General features: G+C 33.3%; 2 protein-coding genes across 2 annotated transcripts; one reads left to right on the forward strand and one right to left on the reverse strand.

The window, feature by feature from the left end:
- Positions 1-4,974: 4,974 nt before the first annotated feature.
- Positions 4,975-11,043, reverse strand: LOTGIDRAFT_168530 (hypothetical protein; the record flags this gene model as incomplete). The annotated part of the gene is made up of 2 exons (XM_009066408.1): positions 4,975-5,717; positions 10,956-11,043. 2 exons carry the CDS (start codon positions 11,041-11,043, stop codon positions 4,975-4,977), a joined length of 831 nt encoding a protein of 276 aa, XP_009064656.1.
- Positions 11,044-13,286: 2,243 nt separating this feature from the next.
- Positions 13,287-14,831, forward strand: LOTGIDRAFT_168531 (hypothetical protein; the record flags this gene model as incomplete). The annotated part of the gene is made up of 1 exon (XM_009066409.1): positions 13,287-14,831. The coding sequence occupies one exon, from the start codon at positions 13,287-13,289 to the stop codon at positions 14,829-14,831; it is 1,545 nt and encodes a 514-aa protein (XP_009064657.1).
- Between the last annotated feature and the right edge of the window lie 6,140 nt (positions 14,832-20,971).

Genomic DNA, 20,971 nt, shown 5'->3' on the forward strand with positions numbered 1-20,971 from the left:
GGATCTTGTCGACATCGGCGTTTTTTAAAATCTGCGACTATCAAGTATATCACGTAGTTGCTAATAGTCAGCCAAAGTCAGCCAATTCCTGATATGAAAATTACAAAAGGGGAACAGTCTGCATTTTCGGGGATTGATTTGGGTTTTTATTGTGCTTTAATAGTCTTAAGAAGTACTGAAAAGCACGAAAATCGCATATATCCCTTCAAATATACCTCAACCTTTCACTGTATATTCCAATATATGTGTTTTCTATATATGGCATAGTCTCACTAAAATTCGAGTCGAATTTTTAACTTTAAAACGTGAATAATTATGGATACATATGGATTTGAAACTAAGGTTCGATTGGTCGAACGGATAGTGAAGGTGCTACTTTAAGTTATCACCTTTTATATTACATAAAGCAAATAGGAGATGTTAATTGGCAAGTTTCTTTATAAAGACATTCATAATTAAAGAATGTATCTATCTTAAATAACTTATAAAATTTTTAATAATATATCTAGAAATCTTGTAAGAATAACTTTAGCCTCTAGTGACAACACTTAGTATGCAGAGATTTCAAATGATAATAATCAGTGCATGATTAAAATAAATAACAAGTTGAAGGTCGAATGTAACATATCAAAATAAGGAAGGGCATGGGAAATCTTGACTACATTCAAATATCCTTCAATCCTGTACATTTTGCTCTTGAATCATGAAAAATGAAATAGAATTTTCTTTTGTGAAGACAATTTCCACATTCAAATCTAAATTTTTTCGAAATTTCAAACTTGCGTTCCCTTTTTTAGTAGCTTTTATGTTTAATAAAAACTTTCGTCGAAATAACCTTTTGACCAAATCTGATGACATCAGCTTCTGTCAAATTCCTTCACTTACTCTCAAAAGGCCAGCACAGAAGCGGGCAGAAATTGATTGGTTAAAGTAGGGTTAGATCAAAAGGTTATTTTGACATAAGAGGCACTCTTCAGACCCTAACTGAAGGGGCTACATAAAAGCTAATAAAACGTAACAATAGTTTGGTTAAATTTCAATTAGGCTGTCTAAATCCAAGATTTGGTTTTGTTTTTCGTGGATGACAACGAGACAACGATGCACAAATGTGCCTCCACCAACACTACAATTTCAAGCTTTCTGGAATAATATCAACTAAAGATTTCGCAAGGGAAATGCATGGTCGAAATAGAAGCAATGAGATAAACCAAATACAGATTGTGCATAAAATCCCGAAACCCCTTTACAATCTCTTTAGATATCAGTTATACTCTACGCCTAAATTCTTTTTTGGAGAAAAAGGGCTTTAAAAGGACAGGTTCCCCATTCATTTTACCTATCGTAACTTACTCTCAGAAAGTAATAAAGGGATAATAGTGTTCACAGTTTGCTGTTGAAATATTAGCCTTCATATCAATGTGCAGTATTATGCGCGTTTGAAAATTAAAAGGACGACTCGTCTTTTCCTGAGACTATGTCATATATAGAAAATAGACTATATAGAAATAGAAAGTGTGGTGAATGTACCCTGCTCGAACTAATGACTAAAGACTTCACTATTCTGTATTCTTTGAGAATTAACCCTAACATTTGAATATCCACATTTTGTTTAGTAGCCCACAATTACTTTTTTATAGCAACCCATGAAGACAATGTCAAGACTTTTTGCGTGCCTAATTTCGCAAGTCACCATAACGATTTGCACCATTTGTTATTGTAAAAAACAGTAATTGAAAAGATATTAAACGAAGATAAATATTTTGATACAATGTTTTCTGATTTTCATTTAAGGGTCTTTCCCTGTTCCAGACTTAGTTGATATACACCATCAAAGATTTAATGAAAAAAAGAATTGTGATATTTTCGATTTTTTAGTCTGTTACTAATTGATGACGATGAAGATGTTTTTCCAAAACCAAATGGTTTGTGTATTTCACAACTTTCTCAATAAGGTCTCTGTACGCATACGCACACTCATATTCGCATAAAACCTTACGTTTTAAGGACACAATTAGATTTCAGAGTAAAAATTGTTGATGCTCTAATTAACCTTATTCACAGATTGCCACCATGGTTGCGCTCCATTTATATTCCATTCAGTGTTATTACAGACAACATACGGACGAAACATCCTTTCAAATCTGTCCCCGACAGAGAGTCCAGGGCTCTGATTGGCTTCGTTGGTTGGCGTACAATCCAATAAAATTACAGCAATCGGTGATACAAGAAAGGTGACTACTGCAATCAAGTGTAAGACGAAGTAAAGCTGTTTTAGTTTGGAAATGACCCTTTAAACCAATAGCAAACATTACTTTGGTGTCAAGTCACGGAACGAACTAAATAATCGACCTTTTTAATGAACCTTAACCATTATTGAAGCTAACTGACCATTTCACTGGTTCACTTTAAGTTTTTATGTAAAATATAATATAAAATGTCGACTTAGTTTTTGAATAGTGTCAAAGAGAATAAAGAAACCCCGCTGATAAAAGGTAATCCTAAATTTGCCAGTTTTGTCATGAGACAGCAACGAAAAACCTGACAAGATTAGCAAATAAAATGTTCCGTGCATGGTGTTTTACGACCTATTTCTTTGGTTGGGCTAATGAGAAAGGGCAACGAAAAGTGGTCCCAAAGTGATATCTTTAAGTACGCAGTCTGTGGCACATAAAGACTCGGTTTATTGTCTCATCTGAACGACTAGACGCATTTTGTGAATTGAAAACTATTCATAATTTCATAGGGCCATTCCAGTGACGTATTGATCTGGTCATTTTCTGAAAAAAACCCGATACCCATACAGACTTACAAGAAAACGTTTCGGATTCCTCGGATTCCTCTTTATAAAATCTCTGCAAGCTACTGAAATTATTACTTTCAGATTTACTAAAATTTTTATTTTAAATTGATCTTCAGATTACACGATTTTATTGCCTTTTTACTGATAGGATAGTCATTTGTGATCGTAAACAAATTTCCAAAGCTTTCTCCTATTGACCACCATTCTGTGTACTTTGGTATAACGAACGTTCACCTTGCCACACAATAAAACATTCTTTATAAATAATATAATTGTATTTGTTAGTCGAGTTTCTCTTGTTATTTAATCAGAGGTCACCCTGCTTGTCCGGTTAATTTACTCCAAATCTACCTACAATAAAACCTACAATAAAACTCGTACTGGTCATCCGTATCATTTTAATAAGACAGCTGATGTGGCTCTGTGAGTCTTATTCCGACACTGTACCGCTGGAATTTTCATTGAGCAATTGATATAGAAACGTCAAAGTTACGCCAAAGTTAAAGGCCCGTAATCGCAAATTTCCCTCATGGTATACTGTATGGCGTTACCCGTCTTCATTGATCAAGCCAAGGACAGAGTATCGTTTTAAAGAGTTACCACAACGCTAAGTATCCAGATAACTTTTCAGAATAATAAGCGTCCCCGTGAGACCCCCACCACCCCCCCCCCCCCTTCCTGCCAATATAATCTTTTCTTACAGCGACCTTAAAATACCGACAACAAACAAAAATACAATTTCGTGAGAAATTTCGGCCAAACCTTCGACCTGTGTTCAGAATATTTCCCCTTGTTCACCCGCAACTGCGTATAAGTATTAAATCTTTAGACAAGATGATTTGATTTTTCTGTCCGGGACATGGCAATATAATTTGAAATTTTCAAAGCTTTGTAAAGAAGTGGAAAATTAGAACCGAAGAATAAAGGATAGAAAGAAGAAGAAAATGGGAAGAGCGAATATATATAATCAGTAATCATATTCAACAGATTGCGTCTGGAAATGAACTTTAATTTATTGGACATTTAAACTGTGGGGGACCTTTTAGAGCCCTTTAATAAACTTGTATTCATATCTTATTAGGCATGAATTATTACCCCTATAGTATATTAAAACAGCGTTGTTTTATAGTATTGCCGTTTAATAAAGTCAAACTTGAAACTTCGAGTGGTTATTGGATATAGGCCAAATTATATATTGTGCCAATATTGAGCTATGATTATGTGTTGGATAATATGTAGGCTAGACGTAAATTTATGACCTATCCCTTACAATGCGTTTACGTGGTGCGTCTATCCTTGGCAAGGATATTTGACCTTTTGATATCCTAAAAATATAGCATTCTAGGCAGGGTAACATACGCCGACTGACAGCTGTCTGTAATATTGTATTAACTAAAGTACGAATTTTCCCATATAAAAGAACTTCATAATACATTTGTAGTTTAAACACTTTGTCTAGTTTGAGTATATAAATATCTCACCAATTAACAATTATGCAAACTGAAATTAAATTTGACGCGTTTTTACAAAATCAAGGGCAATAACTTCATAAAACATTCATTCATTATTGCTAACTGTATTGAGCACTATTTTAACAGTGAAAAAACTTTATTTTATTATTGAAGTTTACAGACATTATTGTATATTACAATATATAAAAAGATAACACTGTATGCCGTATTGGGTTTCTCTATCGGCCTAATGCCAAGCACCAACACTCCCTCCCCAGTTTAATTAGTATTAATATTAAACCAGACTTTCGTTCCGTTTTTTTTTTGGAAGCTTTTATTTTTAATTTCTACTTTAACCAATAGAATAACTTTGGGCTAATTCAGAACAACCAATGAAATGTTCAGCACAATGTTCAGTTTCAGTGGACTTGATAAACTAGTCTTATGCACCTCAAATAACCTTTTGTCCAAGTAATCTAATTGCTGAGGTAAGACATTTCAGTGAACAAAAGGTTGGTCTAAGTTGCAGATGCACCATTAATGGACCCGTCGTCATTTTAAGATACTCTGTGATATATAGAAAAGACCTATAGAAATAACAAATTCTTAAAGGAATAATGTCATTTTCTTAAATTTTTAGTACTTCTAAAGACTTTACATATATTCAACACTCAAATTAACCCTCCAAACTAGCGCAACTGTCCCTTTAAATCATCTTCCTCTTCAGCGTGTATTTGGTGGAAGACAAACACGTTTATGAATTTTATGCCAATCTCTTGTCTGACAACATTTGTTGCAATATTGAGCAATCTTACATTTAGAACATGATTTCAAAGATTCTGATGCTTGATTACAACTCCAACAGATTTTCTCCTTCTTTACTTCTGGCAACTCAACATCAAAAGTTTCCTTCATAAATTTCATCATTTTAGCTTGATAGTCCAACAGCTGTGCCTTGTTACCAGAGAGGGCCATGTATTTTTCCTCGTTTGAAGTATTTAAACACCATATATAAACTTCATAGTCATGGTCTTGAATTCCCATTGCACGTGTTTCTTCGTCACCAAGGAAGCTATTCGATAAATCACCAGCATCAGTAAATGGTACGTATTTTGCCGATTTTTTCATCTTGGTGAATAGTTTTATAGGTATTTCAAGATAGGTATTATCTATGACATATCCACCAATATCTAACCACACATGCGGCATATCCATTTGATTGTAACGTTGAATCCGCCCATATTGAACTTGAAGCAATTCATTTGTTTCAAATCCTAAAGGACGAAGGCATCGTCTTAAAACCACATTGACCAATGAACAACAGTTGGACACTCCGCACTCTCTCTGAAACATGAAACTGGCAGAAAAAACCTTGTTTGCCTTTTGAAATAATGGCTCACGTGGGCCCAACGGTTGGTTAACAGGAATACCAAACGGCGTTTCATTGAATTTCATCTTTACTGTTTCTGAAAGTAAACAAGAATAATGCCTATTAAATATAATTATTCTCTTTAGATTATGATGCCGGTGTGTTAAAATTAAAGTAAAATCATACACTAGAGAAGTCCTGATTAAAAATAGATCATTCAAATATAAACACACACTAGAGATGTCGTAATTGAAAATAGAACATTCAAGTAAAAAACACACTCTGTAGATAACCTGGTTGAGAAAAAAATAGTATAAGCACACACTGGAGATGTCCTAGTTGAAAATAGAACATTCAAGTAAAAAACACACTCTGTAGATAACCTGGTTGAGAAAAAAATAGTATAAGCACACACTGAAGATGTCCTAGTTGAAAATAGAACATTCAAGTATAAAACAAACTGGAGATGACCTGATTGAAAATAGAACATTCAAGTATAAAACAAACTGGAGATGACCTGATTGAAAATAAAACATTCAAGTATAAAACAAACTGGAGATGACCTGATTGAAAATAAAACATTCAAGTATAAAACAAACTGGAGATGACCTGATTGAAAATAGAACATTCAAGTATAAAACAAACTGGAGATGACCTGATTGAAAATAGAACATTCAAGTATAAAACAAACTGGAGATGACCTGATTGAAAATAGAACATTCAAGTATAAAACAAACTGGAGATGACCTGATTGAAAATAGAACATTCAAGTATAAAACAAACTGGAGATGACCTGATTGAAAATAGAACATTCAAGTATAAAACAAACTGGAGATGACCTGATTGAAAATAGAACATTCAAGTATAAAACAAACTGGAGATGTCCTGGTTGGAAATAGAACATTTGAGCATAAAACACACACTGGAGATGCTCTGGTTGGAAATAGAACATTCGAGTATAAAACAGGCACTGGAGATGTCGTGGTTGAAAAGAAAACATTTAGGTATTAAAACACATTCGAGAAAGATTTCTACGAATGACCATGTTACCGACCACTATTTCGATTGGTTTCGATTTCCTAGAAATGGCTGGTTGATTACTTCAGGGGCGAACTGAGCAGCTCAAGAACAATGCCAAATAAGACTCTCCCAGCTTTGTTCATTGCCTTGCCTAAACACATTATTTTCCCATCGGATTTAGAATGTTGAATTATCCAATGAACTCAATGAAACAAAAAAAAGTATTTGTTTTCATAAGTTTTCATAGCCGTAGGTCCCCTGAACATTCTTGACTCTCAGACCACACCCGGTGGTCGGATCTCATGCATTCCTCCATTGAATAATTTCATTATAGAAACTAAAAAGATACCAACACCTTGTTTCAATCTCAACTTAGCCGAAAGAATAACGCCACAATGGGAAGGTATCGATTTTTCACGAATAATCACTTCACAGGTGTAAATTACCAAGAAACAGCTTTCTCTTTTAAATATATGGGTCATTCAGTGTGCAGAAAAGGCTAGTCGACAAAAGCTGATTGAAAAGATTTCTACGAATAACCATGTTACCGACCGTTATTTACTGATTTCGATTTCCTAGAAATGGCTGGTTGAATACTTCAGGGACGAACTGAGCAGCTCTGGAAAAATGGCCCAACGATCAATAAGGCTCTCCCAGCTTTGTCTCTCTCCTTACCTAAACAAAAATCTTTTTTCTTTTTGTAGTAATCATAACCATTTCATGGCCCTCAGACCGCACCCCGTGGTAGAACTCCACAGACCTCCCCTGGATAATTTCATTATAGAAGCTAAAAAGATAATTACCAACAACTTTTGCAACCAACTCCTAGTCGAAATAATAACGCCACAATAGGAAGGTCCCGAGTTATCACGAATAACCACGTCACATGTTTAAATTTCCAAGAAATAATTCTTTTCCCATATATATAGGTCATTCAATGTTGCAGAAATAGCTAGTCGTTCTGTGCTGTAAGAACTAATATTTTTTGGTTAATTACCATAATGACCCATTTTACAAAATTCAATCAGTTTGCACCGTGGCGGTACAATGAATCATGGTAACGTAACATACGAATAACTGCGTGTTATTGGCTGCACGGTGGTGATAATGGCGACAATTGCAAGGTGTCCTACATGCAAATATCAAGCTTGTGGCGATCTTAATAAGCTCTGAATAAATTTTCCATCGCATTTGTAGCGCTGTAAGAACGCCTTTGCGGTATGACGGGGCAATTACTTTCAGGCTACACTTTTACGGAAAAATTCATATCATTCGTATTATACAATTCAAAAAGGAGATCATGTTCAGTCATCGACCTACTAGACTTATTGGTTAATAACTTGAATACAATATAAATCTAATATAAAACATTACCTATCGGGAAAAGGGTGATATGTTCCCAGAAATCACCAAGCAATCAACTTCCAACTACAGCTTCCTAGACCTTTTTCATTGGCGTCAATATCACGGAGTCCCCCCTCTTCCGATAACTCATGCGCATCACGCGGCGACGTATCGTTTGCATAAACTATGAGCGCATATTGCAAATGTGTTCGTATATTGGAAAGTTGTCATTTATTGGTCTTGCAAATCCGTTGATTGAAGATCCATTTATTGAAGATTCGACATAGATAAATGATGTTAGAAAGTGACCGACGATGGAGTTCGGTCAGATCTATGGTTATTTAGTGGAATCACCTGGCATTTTCACTAGCGAATCCATGAAGTGCTACAGGTCTTTGAGGGCTTTTAAACAACATGCATTGTTCATTAAAGGAAAAATTAACAGATATCAAGCTGTGACAAATAATCCACATGAGGCATGGGTGGCCATTACTTGCAGTGGTGGAAATATCATTACTGGACACTGGGCACGGTACATGTATGACTGGGTAAGCATATCATATGGTTCAACATGAAAGTTAGTTTGTCAATGTCTATAAAGTGCAGATTTATTGATCTTATTACAAATAAATGATAATATTCACTTGGTCAGTATACAGACAGTAGGCCTGCTTGGCAGCTGGATCATGCATGGTTTATGGAGGTGGAAGTTAAATGCCCGTTTACACAAAAATTTGTTTGTTTATTTACACAAACCGTGTCAGTTTGAAGGGGGGTATTTAACTGCTCATTCAAAATTACAAGATGTATGCTCACTTAAAGTTGACCACAAGTACAATTTTTAGATTCAGGGTCAAATGTTTTATATGAATGCACAGTTTTGTGACTTTGTCAGCTGGACTCCCACAAGGTATTCATATTGATCACATAAATAAGGATGATAAGTTTAGTCAAATTTTATCTCAAAAATTAAATTTTTATTTTCTCAACAGTTTTAACTTAAAATAAGAGATAAAGAAATAATTATTAGTTCAACAAAATATTGTTTTTGTGGAAATGAAGAATCCTTTGACAATATGACAGTGCGACAGTAATAAATGTAAAGTTATGGTATCATTTGAGGTGTGTTGGATTAATGTTCCGATAGGTATGCATTTTGGTATATTATCTGAAGTGTAGGTCCAAGTGCTTAATCAAGTTACCAACTTTTCGCTTTTGTATTTTATGTTTATTTCCATTTTCCAGTTTGTAGATACTGTGCCTATGAGCCGTATCTTTCAGACCTTAAATTTGAGGCCTACTTGCTAATAGTTATCTTGACTCTAACAGTTGTGTTTCACTACCCTAAATGATCTGACTGTTTATAATAATTCAATAATTCTTTAATTCAGTATACCAATTAGACTTCCAATAAAAATTCTATTTTGGCCTGACCTTGAATTAATTTGGCAAAATCGAAACTCTTCATGTCAGGGGATGGGTAAACAGGAACGTATACATATAACAAGACTGAAGGCACAATCAACGTATTTTCAGGAAACAGAATAATTCAAAAAATGAACGATAACTAAAGTCCCACAACATTAACAGGCAGATTTGATAATATGCGTATTCAAATGAGGATTTCCTGCCTTTGTGTATTGGGGACATGCCTAATTGAATCCAATCTTATTAAAATTACATAACAATTTCGTTTCTTTTTTCTGCTATTTCTCAGCCCTTTCTAAATAACACAGTTCCGTTCTAATAATGTTATTTTCAACAATGCGTGTCGAGTATGATACATTTCTTGATATCCGCTTTACTTTTGGTTTCTCTGGAGCCACGGTGACTCAGTGAGTTAGACGCTTGCTCGCTAATCTGAGGGTCCAAGTTTCAATCCCGGGGTCCAGATAATACCTTCGGATTTTTCAACTCGGTTTTTCCCTGTCAGTGATTCAGGTAGGGCTGGCAAGGAAAAAACGTCCAGTCGTTCGGATGGGACAATAAACCGAGGACTCATGTGCTACAGACTGTGCACGTTAGATATCCCCCGACAGTTAGAAATTGAAAAGGTCGCTGTCCAGCAATGGCGTTGCCCGTCTTCATTAGCCCACATGATGCAGAAAGGTAGGACCATTTCATTTCATACTTTTGTTCCAATAGTTATTGTTATCGACAAACAAATCCTACGAACCACACTTTGATTGTTTGAAATATGACATCATTAGAACAGGACTGTCGTAGAAAAACTTTTTAGATTACAAAAGGAAGCGAAAACGCGAAAAATAAGCTTGCAAAGAATTGAAATGACTTTGCGATATGAAGATAAAAAGAATCCAGACACAAAGCTATTTATACTATAAAAATATAAAGGTAGACATTTATATCTGAATATGTCATAATGTATGATTTATAAACCTCACCTGTGCTTAAAGAAAGAAAATATATTACAAGGATAACAACTAAGGTTCTCAGTTAAGGATCCTTTCTACCAGCTGGTCCTTGGCCAAACCTCTTGGCATTGATCTTTCCCGGATTATCCGTACCCATTTACAGCTGGGTAGACTGGAATAATGAGTGAAGGTGACTTATTCGCATTCATCGCAATTTCACATGCCGATCGACAGGGGAATAAGTTATAAATGTATATTTAAATTGTCTTTTTTATTATCTTCATTCAAAATTCGTCCGAAATCTTACCAAATACGGTCGGCAAAAAGGTTCTATTTATACCAAACAAATTCAAATTTCATGGCACCTTTACTTTTTGTCTTTGCAGAAAAGTAGGACGTAAAACTCCATTCATTTCATTTACTTTTTGTCATCAAATGGTAAAGCCTACCTATTTCACAAAAAATATCCCTCAGCATTAACCGAAACATTTTCACCCAAAACACGTGACAAGCAAAAGTATTTTCGTAAGATTGTCATATCAGTATACACAAGCATGCCAGTTTTCATCAACATTCAGTAAAAAATAAAATTGTACTTTCTGCTACATGTAATCTTGGCGAATCGTAGCGAAAAGGGATACTCTTTCCATTTCCAAATATCATCAATATTCTTTCGCGTGCCATGTTTCGTCAGGATCTGACCAAATCTGTAGTGTCTATATCGTTCACAAGTACATTAAGCTCAATCAAGAGCATAGATTCGGGTGCAATGGGGGCAATTTTGCCAGGACAGCTTTCTCTTTTATCCATATCCAAACAACTGTTTTGTGATTTTTAACGTGCACCTCCTCTATAACTAGACGCTTTTCCATCAGAAAACAAGGAACGTAAAATACCATATTATTTTGTTTTATTTCCAAATGAAAATAATACTTCTGTTCGAATAAGTTGGTTTTGAGCGTCAATTATTTTACAAATGTGTCAAGTTACGTCACATTACAGGTCAAGCCTAGGATAATCCTCAGACATGACGATTCTCATTAGATTATCGTTAATCTTCAGTTTAAATCCTGGAGATTAGGAAGGTATATGGATAGATTAGTGGTTTTTACCTAATGTTCCATTCAAATAGTCAATAGATTACAGCAAAGCTTTAGGAAAATTGGTCGAGGAAGATTTGGATGAACTTCGTATTGCCATATCAATGGTTAAATATGGAAATTTTCGTAGAATTATTTGCTATCATTTGACCAATATTTTGGCACTTTACAAAGGGTTCAGAGAATTAAGAAAGTAGAATTTTTGAAAAATTGTTTGTGATTATTTTTTCATTGATTATTGTTTCATGTTGTATTTTTGAATCCAAAGTTTTTTAATGTTGAAATATCTTGCCTAATGTCCTTAAAGGATGCGAGCTCGAGCTTTTTTGTCAAACAGTCATGTTTCAGGTTTGTTCCAATTGTATTTCGGCGAGGGTTTTCTGAATCCATTACAGTTGTAAGCAGAAACCATACACATACACCAACTATAAAAAAAGACTCAAAGCGCATTTGCTGTTTCTAGGCAAAACTTCTTGGAAAAAACCCTTCCCAGATTCTTCATGATCACCTGACTTTCATAGATCCCAAATTAAAACCCACTACAACCAGTGTTCGATAAAGGGGCTAATAAAGGGGTTTGATTAGAGGGCTGTTTAACACCTGAGTACTGTGTTAATAATGATAATCAAATAATGTTTCTACCACAATAACTGGTTCTTTATTGTCAAATCACGATGTTTCAGTCCAGTTAAATACTCGTTCCATAGATTACGTAAAAGACGATAGTCAGCTATTCAATCGGGACGCACTTAAACAAATTCGTCGAAATTAGTTACCTATTCGCACGATGAGATAACTGCTTTAGACAGATTTATCAAAATCGACGTGGCACTAATGCCAAAATTGTTCATGATTAACTTCTTTAGAATCATTGATTAAAGTTTGTCAGTTGACATTACCATGTCACATGATCGAGACGTTTTTTTGTGAACTTCGGTTGAAAATGGGCTTGACAGTAGTTTGAATTATTGTGTTTAACTACCCTATTCTAAGAAAAACCTGTGCAATTTCTTTGTGCTTGTTAGGACAGCTATAATAATAGTTTTTTGTTAAGCAAAACATTTCTTAAGTGTACCGCATTGGTGGAAATTTCTTTTCATAAAATTATTACACGTCCGTTATCATATAATGAAATTTAAGGAATTTAAAACATGTGACCCATCCCCTATATAAAGAGGCTATTCTTTTACATCTCGTTTGACATCTGTTTTAAAATTTAACAAAAACCGAAGAGCGAGCGAACAAAACAGGATCATCCACGACAATATCAAGAAATTCTTGTCTGAACATATTTTCTAGAAATTTATCGGTCCAATATAATTAAAGTGACGAATGTTAATTGGCATTCTGTTTTACTGGTTCGGTAAACGTTCGTCTGTTCATCTTGTGGCGGGAATCTCGTGTCGTCTGATACAATCGACTCGTTAGTTGATCAGCTATCCAACGACATTGGCTGTGTGCCAACCAACCGAAGCGAAGACGGAGTGTTGTAACTTTAAGAGTATACTCACGCGAGATTTTGATGTAGATTAAATAAATATATAAGTATTTCAATTGAGAAGGGAGTGAGTTGGGGCCAGATCGCTTCTTCTGTATTATTTCTGTTTGATCAACATTCAATTGACTTGAGTTGACAATACAGTAAGGCTTTGATCTTGTTGGAATAATAACTACTAGTGTATTTTTCTAATGAAATATAGTGAGCGGTGATCTCGAAAGGTGTTTTTTATTTAACCCTATTCAGTGATATATTTTTTCACGGACGTTACACGACAGGTGTAGCGGTTTTGCTGAAGATTTCTTGGATTATTAACTCGATCTGTGAAAATGTCGCTGTTTTCAGGAAGAAATAAGGAAAAGGATAAGGATTTGTTGGGAAGTAAGAAATGTCAGTTTTATGTGGAATTTCTAGGTTGGATGGAATGCCGTGGATTACAAGGTGAATACTATACAGAACCAGTGATACGTGAACTTCGACGTCGACAACGGAATATGGACACACCACCTAAATTGACTCTTCAAGTAAGCAAAAAGGAAATAAAAGTTTCTCAAGATTGTGAAGACAAAAAGAAACGGAACATTAAGAAAGTCCGCTTCCCAACAATTCCTTCCAGGGATGTTACGTACGCAGTTCAAAGTCGAGATGCGAGCGGACGTTTGGACGATACTGTAGCTTGTATATATCTAGGATTCATGCCCCGTACACAAAAATATGTACACGTTCACGTTTATAGATTTGACGAACCGGACACTGCTTCTACCTTTGTGAAACTTTTGTCTCAAATTGTAGATATGAACAGGGATCGTATTGTGGACGAAGAACAGAAACTAGCCAGTTGGGGAGAAATCGAACGTTTAGATCTACCTGATAATATGAGTGATCAACACACCAATGATTCGGCCACTGGATCTAATGGTAGTAACTTTAGTGGTGATGACGATTCTCCTGCATTCAATAATTACGAAATAGACTCTGATTTACAAAGTTTAAAAGACGTTAAATTGTACGATTCCGTTGCCGATGAGTTGCGGTCACGTCTTGGATTAGCGGAACTGAAAGAAAGTGCCCCAATTCTCTTACCTCCCAAAGATTATGACACCATTAGCAGAGCCCGGGGCAACCTCATGGACTACGAAAAACGTCGATGCTTACAGCTGAATATCGTTGGTGGTATACACACTGAAAACCAATCAAACAACCATCAAAACCTCAAAATGAGAAATTCATCAGGTGAAAGTGGAATCGATCTCCCTTCTCCGAGCAGTTCTGAGAATAGCAGCCGACCAACTATCTTCTCTTCTGGTAATACTTCACCATCAACTCCACCAGCACATGGCAGCGAATTCGCCTACCCTCCCCGTAGCCCTCGTGTAGATCCAACTTATGGCACAAATAGTCCTCGCTTTGATTCACAATATGTACCAAATAGCCCTAGAGTTGATAATACATATTATGGCAAAGGACGACCAGTGGAACATAGCCCTCTTGGTGCCAGACGCAGTGCCCCAACCAATTACAATGGTTACACGTATAGAAGTGATGGTTCCCGCCACAGCAGCAACTCACGACATTCAGACGAGAGAGATGACGAGTATGATTATCGATTAAAATTGAAAAGCCCACCAACAGATTACCAACTGTCACCTGATTATGTGGAGATGAGGCGACCTGGTGGATCCCGGGGTGGAAATTTGGCCAACAGTATGCCACAGGAAGTTTTATCTCGAGAAATGGATAATGTCAAAAATTCTTATTCTCCTATCCAGATACGACGTGGCCAACAACAACAACAGGATCCTCAATTTCTGGAAGTTTACGATCGCCGCCCTGGTGGATATCAAGTTCGTAGAGTTCAGTCCATGTACAGATGAGACATACAGAATTCTTAGGATCCTTATACCTTTAATGAACTAACTTGTTCTACTCAAATCAAAGAACTTTCCTAATAATGTGCTAACCTTTCCCTTATATACCTCTTCGTTTTCGTTATATATTAAAAATGTACAAAATGTGTGTATATAATATTGAATCTCCTTACAATCGTATAGTGCTAGAAAATACCTTTTTCTAAACCGCAGGTAATGCAGCAATCGAAATAAATCTCACCATTTTAATGCATCTTAAAAGATGTCGATCAGGTATACTTTTTTTTCATCAAAAGACTATGATTGACTCAAAACTGAAGAAAGTGGATTTTACGAAAAATTGATATAGCCTAACGTAAAAGTGTTTTTTTTTTTATAGAATAATCGGTTGCATATAATTGTTATATTGTTTGGTGAAAGATCAATACATAAGAACATGATCAAATAATCAATAAGCAATCCATTATAGTTATTGTTAGTGTCTGAATTATATTCTCGATATTCTCTTGGTCCAGTTAGTTTCCTATATTCAAAGGGCGTTTACGTTTGCTTTTGAATTGTGTGCAGGCAATTTATAAAGGGATGAGATCTCTGAAACATCAAACATTGAGATCATAATATAAGGGTTGAATATTTCTTTTCATACAAAGTGATCCCTTATATATGCAATATATAATGCATTAGCATGGATATAGATCTGTATTTTTGGGTATATATGCATTTAGGTAGTGAGACCGTGATAAACGGTTTCGATATGTAAAGTTTACCCTTGATATATGATATTACTCAAATAAAATGGCTTAAAGGATCATGCAGGATATTTTTTGGAAAACTTTCTTAATGACACATGCTTTTGTTTATGTTTTTGAAATTTGTACATATACATTATATTATAGTTACGTGACTGTTTGAAATTAAACTAAAAAATATGATGTTAAAGCATTTTCAACAGGTGGACCACAAAGCCAAACCACAACAATAAATAGCTTTGTTTAGTAGCCTAAAGTAAACCGTTATGACTAAATAACTTTAAGTCATCAACATAATAATTAGGCGTTATAGCTACTTTTATGTAAAATACCACCATTTCCTTGTATGACCTAAGGCAATCTTTCATATAATTGTTTAATGTGTGAAGACAATATAAGGAGTTGTTCACACTTGCTACGACTGGATTAAGGCTAATGTGCGAAAGCTCCGGATAGAAAAAAATCCTTTGATTTAAGGGTTTTCCACTTGAAAGGTCTTATTAAGGCAAATGTGCAAAAATTTTTGTAATGGGTATTAACACCCATCTATTTTGGGTTTGTAACGTCTGCATTCAAGCATATGCGCTAACATTGGAAAAAAATATGAACCTCATAAGACTTTAGTTAAAGTTTGCAGTTACATCTCTCAGTGGCTTAAAATTTCATCGTTTTCTAGCTATTTTGTTTGTAATTTTTTTTACCTTGGCTTGTGACATTTCCATATTGAGATAACAGTTAAGAAATGTTTGTAACATTGTACAATATCGAATGTTTAAATTGTAAAACATCATGATTATTGACACTTTAAAAGTCTCAAAAAATCATGCTGTTTGACACTTGAATGTAAATGTTCACAGAACTTGACAACTGCTGTTCAGTTTCATTCAGACTGTGAACTAATCTTTTTGTTTGACACTTGACTGAATGATCGAAGATCTTGACACATATCTTTTTCAAAAACTAACAAAATAATTATGGTGTTTGAAATTTATTTTTATTTCAAAATCTGTTTCTAATCATGAAGACACTTCTGTTCAATTCATTCCTTTATGGCTACACAAAATCGACAAATTGCTTAAAAAATATAATCGTTTAGATTAATTTCAGTGAAACAAATCAGTAAAAGTCATTTGGTTTTACACTTTTACAAGCATATACGCCGAGATCAAACACAACTTTCGATTTCGATTTTAAACACGGGGCTTTGATAAGCATCTAAATGTAGACATTATAACGTAATACACAATTTTATAGATTACTATATATTTAATTACACCTGATTTCTTTGATAAAGATCGATGTAAATTGAACTTAGTTGAGAATGAGGGGCAATTATCCTCTCATGTATTCAACTTGTTTATTGCCTTTTAAGAGGTGATTTTTAGGCCAATGCTCTATGTCGCTTCGTCATAATGAGTCGTTTCAATGGCTTGACCAAACATAGTTAAAGTAGAAAATTGGGTGTGAAAGGTTGACCTCAAATAATGTCAAACTAATCCAAACTTGAATGTAGACATGTTAAGTATTAAATTGCATGCCCTTATCAGACAAAATTTTAAGGTGGGATAACTTTCCAAACATACAAACCAGCTGCGGAAACTTTCTTAAAGAATTATTTTTTATGAAACGAAAAAAATGTATTTTCAGAAACATTGTATTTTAACAAAAGTTATCCACCTTTTTATTTCTAATTCATCGCCATATACATTAAACATAAAAGGCTCTGATATGCCTACAATGGTTAAAATGTTTTCAAAATGAAATTTGTTTTTTTTTTTCAAAATGTTATAATCAGGGAGTCTTGGTTTGTCATCATGTAAAACGTGTATTATAATAATATGTTAATGTATACTTTCAAAACATCATTCATTCATTCATTCATTCATTACGTCAAAATCCTTTCTTTTGCTATCCATCATTCTCAATCTATTGTGTTTCTTTTTTTTCTAAACGGGAATACGTTAAATATTTCTTTTGTGGTTGTTTGTTTTGAACCTAATTATTTGAATGCTTAATATTTTCAATTTTTTTTTATTTGAAATATGTTACACAAACAAAATGACAAAATATATTTGCAAATCTTTGAAGCATTTTTAAATCCTTTTGGATTTGCTAAATTCAATGAATGTTTAAAGGTCAAAGATCAAATTTGTTGTAAATTAATCTTTGTATTTAAAAAAATATAGGGATCTATTCCCTCCCAGATTTGTAAATATTAATACTATTATGTCTTTCATATACCACCATAATACCTTGTATATTAATTAGCTTATTAACATAATTTGTGAATGAATTACGTGACGTCATAATACAATATTGTGATAATATTTGATACTTCTTGCATTTATTTTGTTGTAAAGACGAACATATATTATTCATATTTTACTTTGTATATGAAACCACTTTGATATTGAAATAAATAATATCAGAAAATATTCATTGTGTAATTCTTCAATGCATTCACATCTACATTTATCATTATGTCGAATTCCCTGATGGTTGTTCTTTAAAAGGAAACTGATAATTATCCAATGAAATGAAATAAATGTAGTTTTACGTCCTACTTTTCAGCACAATGTGAGATAATGATCAATGATGATCAGAAGACATGTTCTGTTCGATTATTCTATATTCGGTTGTTTAAAGTCAATTATACTGAAGGTTGAGCCCGAATCAAAGTCCTGGATTTTTAAAAAAAAAACAAACTTGTCCTTCTTGTCAGTAAAGCTAGATCCAAACCAACAGGTAACTAATTTTGATGATCTTGTTCTCGACCAATCAGAAGAGGTCATCGCAAATTGTAAAAGCCGTCCTATATTCCATTTGCTTCATCAACACATTTGTCAATAGTTTTATAATTGAATAATTGGGTAAGTAGCACAATAATGATAAGTCATTCAAGACAAGAATATGAGAATTATTTGACACTGTTGTATCAAGGGATAGGTATGGCCTAACTCGAACACCATCAATGGTGTATCAAATGTAGACAGTACTACATATGAGTAAAGACCACACAGGACACAAAACAGAATATTTCAAATTCTTTTGATATTTTTCTAAATTTCTCAATTTTCACTTTCTTGCATCACATCAAATATACCTTTTGTCATTTAAGAGCATTTAAATCTTTTTTTTTTTCTTGATACTCCGTAACATGGAAAAGACATTATATAGAAAAATTGAATTGAAGTATATGGACAGTGAAAACTATCTTACATATTTTCAAAACTCAAATAAGCCCCTGAAAATTGCGAACTATAGTCTTTAAACAGTGGCAATATTTTGAAGCAGAAATGGAATGAAGTTAAAGTTGCTCTTTTTAAGTTAATAAAGATTGACAACGCTTGACTTAAAAGACTACATAACGTAAATATCTTTATAAAATTATCTGTATAAAAGCACTAGAATACATAACGTAAATATCTTTATAAAATTATCTGTATAAAAAGAGTTAGACTACATAACGTAAATATATTTATAAAATTATCTGTATAAAAGGACTAGAATACATAACGTAAATATCTTTATAAAATTATCTGTATAAAAGGACTAGAATACATAACGTAAATATATTTATAAAATTATCTGTATAAAAAGAGTTAGACTACATAACGTAAATATATTTATAAAATTATCTGTATAAAAGGACTAGAATACATAACTTAAATATCTTTATAAAATTATCTGTATAAAAAGAGCTAGAATACATAACGTAAATATCTTTATAAAATTATCTGTATAAAAGGACTAGAATACATAACTTAAATATCTTTATAAAATTATCTGTATAAAAAGAGCTAGAATACATAACGTAAATATATTTATAAAATTATCTGTATAAAAGGACTAGAATACATAACTTAAATATCTTTATAAAATTATCTGTATAAAAAGAGCTAGAATACATAACGTAAATATATTCATAAAATTATCTGTATAAAAGGACTAGAATACATAACGTAAATATCTTTATAAAATTATCTGTATAAAAAGAGCTAGACTACATAACGTAAATATCTTTAAAGAATTATCTGTACAAAAAGAGCTAGACTACATAACGCAAATATCTTTATAAAAGCATCTGTACAGCAAGAGACATATGACATATGTATATACATAATATTTAAAAGCTAGACTACAAATACATTTATATCTGTATAAAAAGGACATAATGACTATACATCTAAAAATATCTGTATAGAAAGAGGTACATGGAATAATTCTATGTATTTTTATAAGTATACTTATAACATGTACTAAAAGAGGTAAATGGCATAATTTTAAACTGTTATAAGTCTTTCTGTATAAAAGAGGTTGATTACATAAAGTACATATCTTTATAAAACATACATATCCTTTTACTATAAAAAGAGCTAAAGTACATTTACATATATCTTTTTGAAAGATCGACTAAATGGTAAAAATATATGTATAAAAAATATAAAGCTACATAATATACCAATCTTAGAAAAATACTTTCAAAAAGCGCTATATTACATATCTTTATTGACAAATAAGACAACCAGTTTGACAAATAATCATAAATAAGTCATAAAGCCCTGTTCTGTGGTAAATTTTGATATTTCATGTATTAATATAAAATAAAATAACTTTATGTTTAAAATAATATGCATGTAGGACATCATCGCTTAAAGAAATAGGATCCGTCTTATGTTATTTCATCGAAAAGTTTGTGCTTGAAAAAATTTGAACAAACGGTTATTCAAGTGTAGTTTACAGTGACAAAGCATTTAGTTCGTAGCTCTGTACAGATTGTTATTAAAAACCAGCCTATAGGTCTCGCTTCACATGGTTTTAATTGTATGTTTTTGCAAGTTCAGATAGATCCAGTGTTCCGTGATGTGAGCATCTAAACCTTTAGTAAAATAAAATGATTTATCTTGAATTTTGTATACATGATGGTTCAAGATGATTTAGTTTTCACTTTACTTATGTTGCCGTTATCGAACCAACCGACATCCTTACGGACTTAAAGATCATTGAGATTGAGTAAATGTTATTAGTTACCTAATACAGTATACATATATAAACCAGTAAAATGACCCCACCCCATCCGTTTGTTCCATTTGTTATAGTAGATTTCATTTTATCTATTTCAATTAGAAAATCACTTATTAATAATCCATATTGTGTATAATTTATTACTTTGAACTTTTATGTCGTATGAAATTAATGTGTCCAACTGGCTAGCTTAGAGTCGGTTACTTTTATTTAGTGGAAGAAAAATTGTTTTCGTTTTCTACGTGATTAACACCCATCTTGTACAATTATGCTTGCTTTACTCATTCATAATTCATATACTTCTTCATATGAAATTCATTCGCTGCTACCAATGTATTTTTTATTCATAATTCACTAACTAAAACAACATTT

The sequence above is a fragment of the Lottia gigantea genome (genome assembly GCF_000327385.1).
Source record: "Lottia gigantea unplaced genomic scaffold LOTGIsca_76, whole genome shotgun sequence".
Lineage (NCBI taxonomy): Eukaryota > Metazoa > Mollusca > Gastropoda > Lottiidae > Lottia > Lottia gigantea.